This window comes from Stigmatopora nigra, chromosome 14 (genome assembly GCF_051989575.1).
Source record: "Stigmatopora nigra isolate UIUO_SnigA chromosome 14, RoL_Snig_1.1, whole genome shotgun sequence".
NCBI lineage: Eukaryota > Metazoa > Chordata > Actinopteri > Syngnathiformes > Syngnathidae > Stigmatopora > Stigmatopora nigra.
The window spans coordinates 4,377,797-4,389,432 of NC_135521.1; the positions used below are offsets into that span (position 1 = coordinate 4,377,797).

General features: G+C 36.7%; 1 protein-coding gene across 1 annotated transcript; it reads right to left on the reverse strand.

Annotated features, from left to right (window-relative positions):
* Positions 1-5,094: 5,094 nt before the first annotated feature.
* On the reverse strand, positions 5,095-11,348 carry guf1 (GTP binding elongation factor GUF1). Its single transcript, XM_077732825.1, has 17 exons — positions 10,954-11,348; positions 10,746-10,857; positions 10,324-10,472; positions 9,632-9,712; positions 9,487-9,564; positions 9,327-9,410; positions 9,179-9,243; positions 8,895-9,098; positions 8,684-8,823; positions 8,124-8,247; positions 7,915-8,047; positions 7,627-7,770; positions 7,381-7,514; positions 6,776-6,877; positions 5,549-5,668; positions 5,424-5,460; positions 5,095-5,347 (listed from the first exon to the last, which is right to left on the reverse strand). The coding sequence occupies exons 1-17, from the start codon at positions 11,146-11,148 to the stop codon at positions 5,213-5,215; spliced, it is 2,037 nt and encodes a 678-aa protein (XP_077588951.1). The 5' UTR covers positions 11,149-11,348; the 3' UTR covers positions 5,095-5,212.
* Between the last annotated feature and the right edge of the window lie 288 nt (positions 11,349-11,636).

Genomic DNA, 11,636 nt, shown 5'->3' on the forward strand with positions numbered 1-11,636 from the left:
CTCCTTCGTGTCTTATTTGTATACTATCCAACTCCTCTCTGATGTGTATCGAATTAACAAGACATTTTTTTTTATCACTTCGTAAAGGACCGTCGGCTGCCAACGTGTCAATCATACAGTTTGTTAAAAGGAGTTCGAGTCCCTGCAATGCTTCAATCAGTTGCTTTTTCTTGTTGGTGGGGGGGTGAAAGGTTGAGATTTTGATTAGGTGAGGGAGGAGAAGAGACTGCCAGGGAGGGTAAAGGGTTATGAAAGGCCATACAACTGCAGCTCTTAGTTGGATAGTGTTGTTCCTTTTCTTCTTTTTTTACCCCCAACAGGTCGAGTTTTCCCCCTAGTTTACAGTTTAGTACAATACTGTTACTACTTGCACACAATAATACAATGTTATAGTTCAAAAACATGAAATAAAAAAGGAAATCTGACATTAATTTTGGAGCTCTAAAATTCTTGACAATTAATTCTAAATAGACTAGTATGTCTGGTGTACAAAATAAAAACAAAAAACAAACTCTTAATAATGAAGTATTCCTTAATATTAATATTGAATAGAATTGTGTGGTTGTGCGTTGCTATTTTCAATTGTCTTATGTGGATTATTCACATATGGTTGGCTACCTATTGAGACGATTTAGGAATATTTTGAGGCTATTTGTGGTACTACGTATTATGGCAAATTAGGCACCATCTGCAGTTAAAAATATAAAATTCCAGGAACTGCTCTCTTTACGTTGATAATGACATTTTAGCGAGAAACATTGTCATATCACATCTCACTCTAACAAACTGACACCTAAAATTTGTCTTCTCTATAATATTGGGTAAATAATAAACTAATTGGGTAATCCTAACTTGTTTTGATTCCACTTGGGGAAAACAATCTCATTTGATGTATAAAATAACTAAGTATATAATAACATGACCTAAAAAAATACTTTTTCAATCATTTCTAGTGGACTATTTCAAACCAGTTCTCTGACAAGTTTAGAAAAACTAAAAATGAGGAGATGCCATGCTCAAGTGTACGAGGGAACTCACTGAAATCTTTCCAAGGGTTTAGAGGATGGTCCTTTTTTTCCACGGCCATGAGCAATGGTCATGGTCAAGTGGTTCATAAAAAGTTACTTGAACATATTCCGACTGCAGCGTTGCCAGGGAAACAAGACACTGCCAAATGGTAGCTGTGAGCCCCCAAATGTCCAACAGAGAGGGGAACCTTGGTCATTAATGAGTTGAATCAGGATTTAGGTAAGAACAAAATTGCTGGCAGAAAGCAGCAATAGAACTGATTGGTGGTCAGATTTACAGAAAAAAAAACACGAAAAAGGTTACGCAATATGCAAAAGCAACACCGCCTTGCTTGCCATTGAGTGGGATAATTAATTCTTAAATAGTGGTTAAGCCAATGGCCTGGGTCCCAGAGAAGAATCAACTGCCCACCCGTCAGGTTGAGGAATGCAGTAAGACTTATACTTACAAGGGTCGCTCGCGGGGGTGCTTGAATCTTTTCATGCTCATACTCAAAATGAGTTAAAAATTAGAGTTTGTTTTTGGCACTCAAGGGGAGAATCTAGACAGAAATTGAAGTGTATGAATAATGTAAATACGCAAATAACCCAAATTTGAGCCCATATCTGCTGGTCTTTTTTCTAGAATGATCACTAAAACACATAATTAATAAACTGATTAGGCGATAGGACATTTTAGGAGGATCTAGGCAAGGAAGATTATCTTTAAAACCTCCAGACTACTGAGGGACTGCTTGGTAACCTCAGTCTCAGTCTGCAGAAGGTCCCCCCACCTAGTGGAATTCCTGTGGGTGGCTCCAGTTTCTTACCTAGGTCTACAATGTCTTCTGTCTGTCTTGCTACTGCAACCAAGAATTTTCCCGAATACAGCATGAGATAAAGTTCTACCCTAAACTAATAACATAATTGATATGCGACATTGTAATGTTTTTGTTGGCTGGATTTTCATGACTTTTTGCTGTGTCAGTACCTTTGAAAGTTTACTGAAGGGAAATGAGATGTAACCTTTAAAGATATACTAATATAATGAGCAGGGGGAGGCAGGAATACAAGATTTATAATACCAATAGAAAGTGGAGACCTTAGTTTGTACCTTTCAAAACAACTTTTCCAAGTAAAACTGCATCTTGAGAAGGCAATTAGTTGAATTTGGTTAGTAAGGTTATAATCAGTGGATTGCTACAGCGACGGTTAAGAAACAATCCAGTCAAATTGAAAAAAAACCGCAAAACATCGTTAAACATGTTCTTTTAGATATGCTGAAAGCTTTTCATTAACATTACCAAAGAATTAACCAATTATTAAATGCTCAAGATGAATTGTGGACAAGAAAGACAAGGTTTTCCACATTCAACAACCGGACAACCGGATAAGCAAGCCGAACAAAAACTGTATTTGGCTCAAAATAACAGAGATTTTTCTTTAACTTATTTCCTAGTTCAGTTTACTTACCACCGCCTCCCTCGTTGCAACAATCTTTTTGCTGCCACAGCCAATGGCAGCTACCTGGAAGAGATGGATTGTGCCCCTCTCAGTGAGCTTCAAGGACTCGACTCACATCAACAATGGGGGCGCTGGCAAAATGTAGAAATAGCTTTAAAACTATAGGTCAGCTAAAGTGGTGAAATGTGGAAGGGGGGAAAACATTGTTCCAACTGCCAAAATTCATTGTGTTACTTGCTGCTCATCAACATGCTAATTACTGTCCCTCAGTGTATTTGTGCTTGTCATGTGCCACTTTTTGAATGTCAGATACAATATCAGTGAGGCACACACACGGTTGTAGCTGACATCATGGGTGAAGCTTTCTTTCACCTGTGCCAAAACACAGATGGAAACCATCAGCATTTTTATATCAGAGCTGACCATTCTCCAGAATAGGGAATCTAAGAATAACTCCGGCATAGTCGTGAAATTCTGTAGTTTACGTGTCTGGAAGATTTGGAGTCATAATTTGCTGCCAGATAGTGTAAAGTCTGTATTTCTTTAGTTGTATTTTTAAGAACAGCAACAACATACTGTAGTTTTCAAAGAATACAATCTAAATTGTAAGGGAAATCTTAAATACTTCACAGACCTTAAATCCATTTCAATTGGGATGGCTGGCATTGAACAATTAAGTCCAGCTGGCAGCGATTGAACGTCAATGGTATCCAATGAATTCAAATGACACAAATCCAGTATATGAAATAGTTGTGAAAAGGTAAAAGTAACACCTGAATTTACAGAAATACTCAAAAACAATTGTAGGTTTAAAAATTAAGTAACAATTAAAATATGGGTCTAAATTAAATGGCATAAGTCAGTCAAGGATATATAAGAATAGGACATTTTACAAGGGAATTAAAGTCAAAGAGTTTATCCGTAAACGCACCTGACTTGGTGCGGGTAGGCACAGACTCTATTCCCGCTGGTGGCGGTACGATTGTGAGTGCGAATGATCATTTGTCACTCTGTGCGCCCTATGGCTGACTGGTGACCAGTCTCGAGTGAATTTTGATCGAAGTCAGCTGAGATATGCTCCGGCAACCCCCGCATCCCTTAGGAACAGAAGATAAATAAATACATTTTTGATGTAGCTATTAATTTAATTAAAAAGATCTACATGGAAAGTAACCCTTTAACCTACAACCTTTTAATTTTGGGGAATTTACAGGTCACTTCAGGTTGATATTGGTTACTGACCTGTTAATTTTAGGGCCACTTCCTGGGGACTCCTGTTGATTTTCAGAAAATTCACTTCCTGTTGGTTTAGACCAGGGGTGGCGAACACGAGGCTCTTGAGCCGCATTCGGCACCCGGCTAAAATGAATGGCTCTTTACTTCTTATCATATTTTGTATATACTGTGGCTCTTTGCATCCTTTCATGTTTCTCTCATTTTTCCTCTCTTAAAATACACTCAAATTCGTCAGTTCCCATTAAAAATGGTGAATAATATGGTTTTAATTGTGTTTTTTGTCTGTCTGTTTTGGCAGATCACTGCCCGTTGCGGCTTTGACTCCCACAGTTTAAAATGTTTGCTCTGTGTCCAACTTGTTCACCTGGTTTAGATAATGGAGATTTCACTTGTTTAGATACGCACCATTGGCAAGTACATTACACAGGGTACACTTTAGCATCTAAAAACGACTTCCCGTTGGTATCGAAGTGAAATACAACTGAACTGTACTTCCTTTCTTTCACACAAATCAAGAGGTAGTCCACATACAACCGGTGACAGTCTTCCCAAACTTTGAGACTAGATTATTCAACTCATCTGAACATAAAGATTAATGGGAAGCAATTGTGCACTTGGTCCACTGTGTTAAATCTTCCCGGGGCACTCACTCAGCTTTCGACACATCCCTAGAGAGTTGCTGTCATTCTTGCCAGAGTGTTGATTACCTCAATTTTCCATCAATGTGGAATGCTTCAGAAAGAGGAAATGACAGCTCTGTCACTCAGTTGGGCTCAGCTGGGTACGTGTAAATAATGAAATAGGAAGAAAGCCCATTCGTTACTATCAGCTTCTTATCAAGAGATGACAACATTCGGTGGCTTAAACAACAACATTAATTTAAAGCAATAATAACACATTTGCCCATGTATACATACAAATGGACTAGTGTCAAAGTGAATACTAGCAGTGTCACTCCATCATTTGAAATGTGTAAAATGAGATGCAATAGTGAAAGCCAGTATATTATTAGTATGTACGTGCTGCCACCTATTGGACATTATACATTTTAATCTCATCTCATTTTCTGAACCGGGTTATCCTCACTAGGGTCACGGGGGTTGCCAGAGCCAATTCCAGCTGACTTCGGGCCAGAGGCGGGGGACACCCTGAATTGGTGGCCAGCCAATCGCAGGGCACAAGGAGACAAACAACCATTCACATTCACACTCACACCAAGGGGGAAATTTAGAGTGTCCAACAAGGACTAACAAGATAACATAGAGGAGATCAACTTTAAAGATGAAACATCTTTACCTTTTCAAATTATAATACAATGGTAATCTGGTGTCAAGAGTAAAAAAAAAACTACAAAAGTGGACTTCCTGCACTAGCTGCTGAAACGCAATCAGAATTTAGCACAATTATTTCAGTGCCATTTTATTAATAGAAGCTTCACATTAAACAGTCTCAGTTTTGGAAATACTACATTATTTAAGGTATAATACTGTATTTAAAGTTTTACTCTATTTGTCTGTCCTCTTCAGAACATTAATAAAAACATCTTTGGGCACGTCCACATTACCAATACGCCTCATCTTCTTTTTGCCTTCAGCCTGTCTCTTCAGAAGTTTCATCTTACGTGTTATGTCACCGCCATACTTGCAAAAGAAAAATGCATATTTTAATTTGCAAGCCATTTCACAATAAAGATACAAAATTGAAAAACAAACTTACGCATTTTGCTAGGACATTTTTTCTGAAGGCCTTTATTCTGAAAGAGCCACAGATTACTTTCATCATATATTTTGTGCACAAAGAATATTCACACTACTGTGTATAGTAAATAGCTTTTTACTCACGTTTCTCGAGCGATGATTTTACTTCCGATAGCTGCTTGAACTGCGATCTCAAACATTTGCCTCGGTATGGAATCTCTCAGTCGCTCGCATATGGCTTTTCCTGTGCTGTATGCACGTTCTCTGCAAATCAAGGCAATAACTCAGAACATTATCAAGTCTAGCAGCTAATTCTGCTGATATGGCACATTTGTGCATCATTACTTTTGGTCTATGACTCCACTGTCATTGCTTAATGTATAATACCATGACATGATGGCACCCTGACAAGTCACCTGTTTCGTACCGTTATACTCTAGTTATTAAATAATGAACTCTGAGTAATGCTCATAGCAATAGACAATTTAACCTTTGTCGTGAGACTGAAGAGAATGAACAAAACATGAGAAATTCTTTACATGGATTTTTTTGTATGTGTATATGCGCAGGAAGATAGTTATGTATACCGTATTTTTCGGACTATAGAACTAGCCCCAGAATACACAAAAAAGAGGAAAAAAATATATATATATATATATATATATATATATATATATATATATATATATATATATATATATATATATATATATATATATATATATATATATATATATATATATATATATATATATATATATATATATATATATATATATATATATATATATATATATATATATATATATATATATATATATATATTGATATTATATAATATTATATATATATATATATATATATATATATATATATATATATATATATATATATATATATATATATTGATAGTATATAATATTATATATATATATGTATATATATATTGATTAGAAACTAAGAATAAACATACGTTAAAGTAACAATGATAAAATGGCAACAACAGGTTAAATAGGCATTTGTTAACATACATTTTTCAGATGAATATTGAATTATGAACAACATAAGAGGCTGTCGGTGGTCAGAGAGAAAAAAAAATACATATATAAGTAACACTTGAGTATATTATCCCATTCAAACTATGAAAAAAAAGTGTGACTTATAGTCCGGAAAATACGGTAGTGCAAGCAATAAATGGTTAAGGCACGATCCAACTTAGTGGAATGATGACAAACATCAAGACAAATTTAACACCTTTTTGGTGGGTGATTTTAAGGAACCAAGAATTAACATAACGGAAAACTTATAAAACACAGTAATTGCAGTACATCTAGCTAGCATCTACTGTAAGCTCTGCTGTTTAAAACTTACCTGTGCACAATTATTGTGAGTTCTTCCACAGAGCGCCCATTCAACAGTATATCCATTTTTATAAGGTCAGCCGACTGGTAGCCTGCATTTTCATAATCAAAGCTATGAAAGAGAGAGTCGGAATACATGTCATGTGTTACATATAGAGAACCTACTACAGTACTTTGTGTACAAATGTATCATGAGAGGCACAGGCAATCTCTTTGACATAATAACAATGAATTAATGTACCCGTATCTCTTATCATTATTCATTGGCGTGACCCTTGCGAGGATAAGTGGTACAGAGAATAAATGAATGAATAAATGAATTATTCATTGGCTTCATTATTATTGTTTGAATATACTACACACTATGAGTGGTTAGGAAAATAGCTTCTTTGTAAATCAAGCGAAACTAAATACATTTAAACATGTATTTCTTAGCGGATCTAATTCTAATTCTGTTCTTGTTTAGGGAAATAAATGAGATGCCCGTCACAGAAAATTAATGCACCCATTTTGATGCTGATAATGCTTCAAGACAATAGTAGGCATACATTTTTTATGTTCAAGTTAGTTAATTCATTCATATTGCCAATGCAAAATATATTTTAATTATTTTACCTGGCATATCCAGAAGACAGAGACTTGAGAAGGTCATAGAAATCCACAACAATTTCATTTAATGGGAAGATGTACTTCATCATGACACGATGCTCATCTACATAAACCATATTATTCTGAATGCCCCTCCGATTCTGCACAAGCACAAAGAACATGTTTTAAATATAAATTCCAAAGAAAGAATAAAAAAAGACTAAACGCATTAGAAGTAGGAATACTAAAAAAAAATGAAAAAAGAAATCTTACCAAACAGAGAGACATAATCTTGCCAGTGTATGCGTCAGGTGTTAAAATGGTCCCCAAAACCATTGGTTCCAAATACTCTGACACGACCGATTGGTCAGGAAAGTGAGCTGGGTTTACAACTTCGATCTCTTTCCTACCATGTTCCTATGTAGGAATTACCATTTTGAAATATTGATAACAAAAATATATAAATAAATGAAATGAGGAAAAAGTCATGGAAAAACATTTGAATCCACTGGGACTTGACTGGAAGTAAAGTCATCAGTACAGAGAAAGAACAACTCTTACCTTGATGAGTTTAGGTGATGAGAGCACAGCTTTATACGTCACCGTTGGTGCCGTTATGATAACAGAAGCGTTGTATTCCTGCTCCAGCCTCTGATTAAAAACCTCCATATGAAGGAGCCCTAGGAAGCCCAGCCTAGAGATTCACAGTAGTGTTATACATTCAAACTGGCAAACTTTAGTCAGGGATAATAAAACATTTTGTCACGGACCTCCAACCAGCTCCAAGGGCCAAACTGCTGTCTTTCTGCACTGTCACACTTGAGTCATTTAATGTTAGCCTCTCGATGGCACTTCGAAGGCCTGGGTATTCTGACTGGTCAACTGGATACATACCTGAGGGGCAAGTGCAGACTATAAATCCCATCTCATTTCTCATCTCATTGTCTGAACCGCTTTATCCCGGGGACACCTTGAATTGGTGGCCAGCCAATCGTAGGACACAAGGAGACAAACAACCACTCGCACTCATACCTAGGGGCAATTTAGTGTCCAGTCAGCCTACCATGAATATCTTTGGAATGTGAGAGGAAACCTGAGTACCCGGAGAAAACCTACGCAGGCCCGAGGGGAACATACAAACTCCACACAGGTGGAACGACCTGGATTTGAACACAGGTCCACTACTGTGAGGCCAACGAGCTAACCACTCATTCACGGAGCCACACAGTATATGTCCATTTTGTATTTTCAAATCCAATTTGAAAAGTCTTTAGTCGTTGCAGTGCATTTGTGAAAATAGCCCTTTACATTTAGATTTTTTTTTGTTTACCAGCAAACACCATTGCCTTGGCTGGCTTAAAGCCGGGCAGAGCTTCCACGGGCCGGTCCTGGTGGTAAAGGGTGTCCCCAATCTGCGCTTCCTTTACATCCTTCATCCCAGCTATGAGATAGCCCACCTGCCCAGCAAATCTAAAAAGTGTGCATGAATATTGAATTACTTTATTGTTCATCGCTCCTTTAAAAGTCTGATTATAACTTACAGTTTCTGTGTGGGATGTTCTTCCGGACGAAGGAGTCCAAGCTCGTTGACTTCGTACCCTTTGCCGAGATGCGCCGACAAAATCTTATCCCCTTTTTTGACGTGTCCCCCAAAAACGGCTATATTAGCCACGACTCCTCTGTAGTGGTCGAAATTGGAGTCAAAAACTAGTGCTTTGAAGGGGTCATCAACAACTGCCACAGGCCTGAGGGGGAATAGAAAACAACATCCATTGTACATGTCAACATTACTCCATGAAAATAGCCTTTCTCGGCAGCTTCTTACGGTGGAATTCTCTCGACAACTGCTTGGAGAACCTTTTCAACGTTTGTACCAAGTTTTGCTGAAATCTAAAATTAAAAAAAATCAACAACAAAAGAATATTAACATAAGTGAGGGAGTCAAAAAGCAGTTCAAATCAATTTCAACTTACTCGAATGCAGTCTTCACGAGGAATATCAAACACTTTTTCAATCTGGTTCTCCACCCTTTCTGGGTCTGCATTTTTCAAATCAATCTGAATGATTAGTAAAAAGAGTTTGATCCAAATTATATAACACAGTGGCAATCTCATACAAAAAAAAGTTTATCACCTTGTTAATGACAGGGATGATGGTTAACTGAGCTTCAAAAGCCAGGTAGAAGTTAGCCATTGTCTGTGCTTGAATCCCCTTTAATATCAGAGACATCAGCATCACAAGACATACATTACGTTTTGTGATGACTTAGCTCCTGTACCTGATTGGCATCGACAATCAGCAGGACACCCTGACAAGCAGATATGGACCGAGAGACTTCGTAGCTGAAGTCAACGTGACCCTGAGGAAAAAAATTGCATAACATCAACAACAGGATAAATATTTATCGAGAGCGTATCAATAAACACAAAACAATTGCATTATTAACTGACAAGCAGATATAACGTATTTTCTCGCATATATGCTGCATTCGTAACTAAAAAAAAAAGATGACTGAATCAACGGTACGGCTTATATGCGCACAGAACTGCTATACTCTTTCAACAGTAGATGTCGGCAAAGTAACATTTACTATTTGTTGGTTATTTTCTGTTTTGCAGTAAGAAACCGACCATTACTGGATGAATGAATTCCTTATGATATTGACCCTAATGATGTGCTTTTGCTTCATATAGTAACTCAGAAATACCACGTGCAATAATTTTTCTTAAGATTTTCCTTTCAAGGTAACACATTTGTACTCCCTATTAAAACCATGAATATGGATGAAAATTATGAATCATGGGGCTGATTACACGTGAGAAATTTTCAAATTTAATGATTTTAAGGCAGTTTTCACATTGCGGCATATATGCGAGTAAATGCGGTAAACCCTCCTAAAAGTAATCGATACTGCATTTGACTTATGGGATTTCACCAAACTAAATAAAACTAAATGAATGATGAACTTACTGGCGTGTCAATGAGGTTCAGAAGGTGCGATTGACCCTGATGTGTGTAAAACAAAGAGGCTGTCTGGGCCTTGACAGTGATACCTCGCTCTCGCTCCACCTGGAGTTTGTCCAAAACCTGTTTGTTCTTGTCTGTCTTTGCTATGGCACCTGTTAATGAAAACTATTAACCCATTGGCCAACATTGACGGTAAAAGACGTCCAAACCATTGGAAATCTAACATCAAATAAATTAGAGGTTCATTGCCACCAATGGCATTGAAACATGATCAATGATCAGCGCGCTGATTATTTTTTTGTATCTTATACTTTTTCTATATTTTATTTGTATATATTTTTGTAATGAATGGATAAAATGTTATCTCAAGGGGAATAAATAAGATATAATTTAAATGTGCTTTGGAGTAATTTATGCAAACATACCTGTCATTTCCAACAGTCTGTCAGCAAGGGTACTTTTTCCATGGTCAATATGTGCAATGATGCAAAAATTCCTGATTTTTTCCACAGAAAACTTGGATAGGTCAATAACTTCCTACACCACAGGATAGGAAGAATACTAGATATTAAGCTTCATATTATTAATACAATAATCAACACTATAGTCAGTGTGTAGTACTATATACTGTACCTTGTTACTTTGTGTGCAAAGGTTTGAAAGCTGAAACTCGAAATTAGAAGGAATAGGAAGACTGTCCATCCAGCAACGTCTTAACATTGAATAACTAATATGGTAGTTTGGAATTTTCCTTCTGTACATTTTTAATAACAAACCATATCGTGACAGTGGATTTGCAAAGCACCGATGAACGAGAGAAACTACCATATTTCGTTTAAATATTCCACTGGATAAAATAAATAGAATAAAATAGCCAGAGCTGCTATCGGGACATTACATATTTGCAGATAATGACTGACAGTCCCATTTCTAAAGCGTTGATGGAATATTCGAATTTAAAAATCACTAATTTATACAGCAGTCCTTATCAAACACAGACACGAACCTCTCGGGCGCTGACATTTTGAGTGACGTTGAACTAACAAAGCATTCTGGGAAACATGTGAATATACGTCAGTATAGCAGCCATTTTGAAAGAGGCAATATTATTATATGCATAGTGCACAGCATAAATGTGTAAGATGCAATTTAAGATTGTAAATTTAAAAAGGACAAATTCTTGTGCAGACGCATAGTCATAATTTAAAAAAAAAAAAAGTGTATTTTTTGGTTGGGGAGGGTACGAAATGTAAAATTTGTCATTGCCCAACATAACGTAATTGAGAAGCACTGCTCTAAGACTATCTATTTTCACA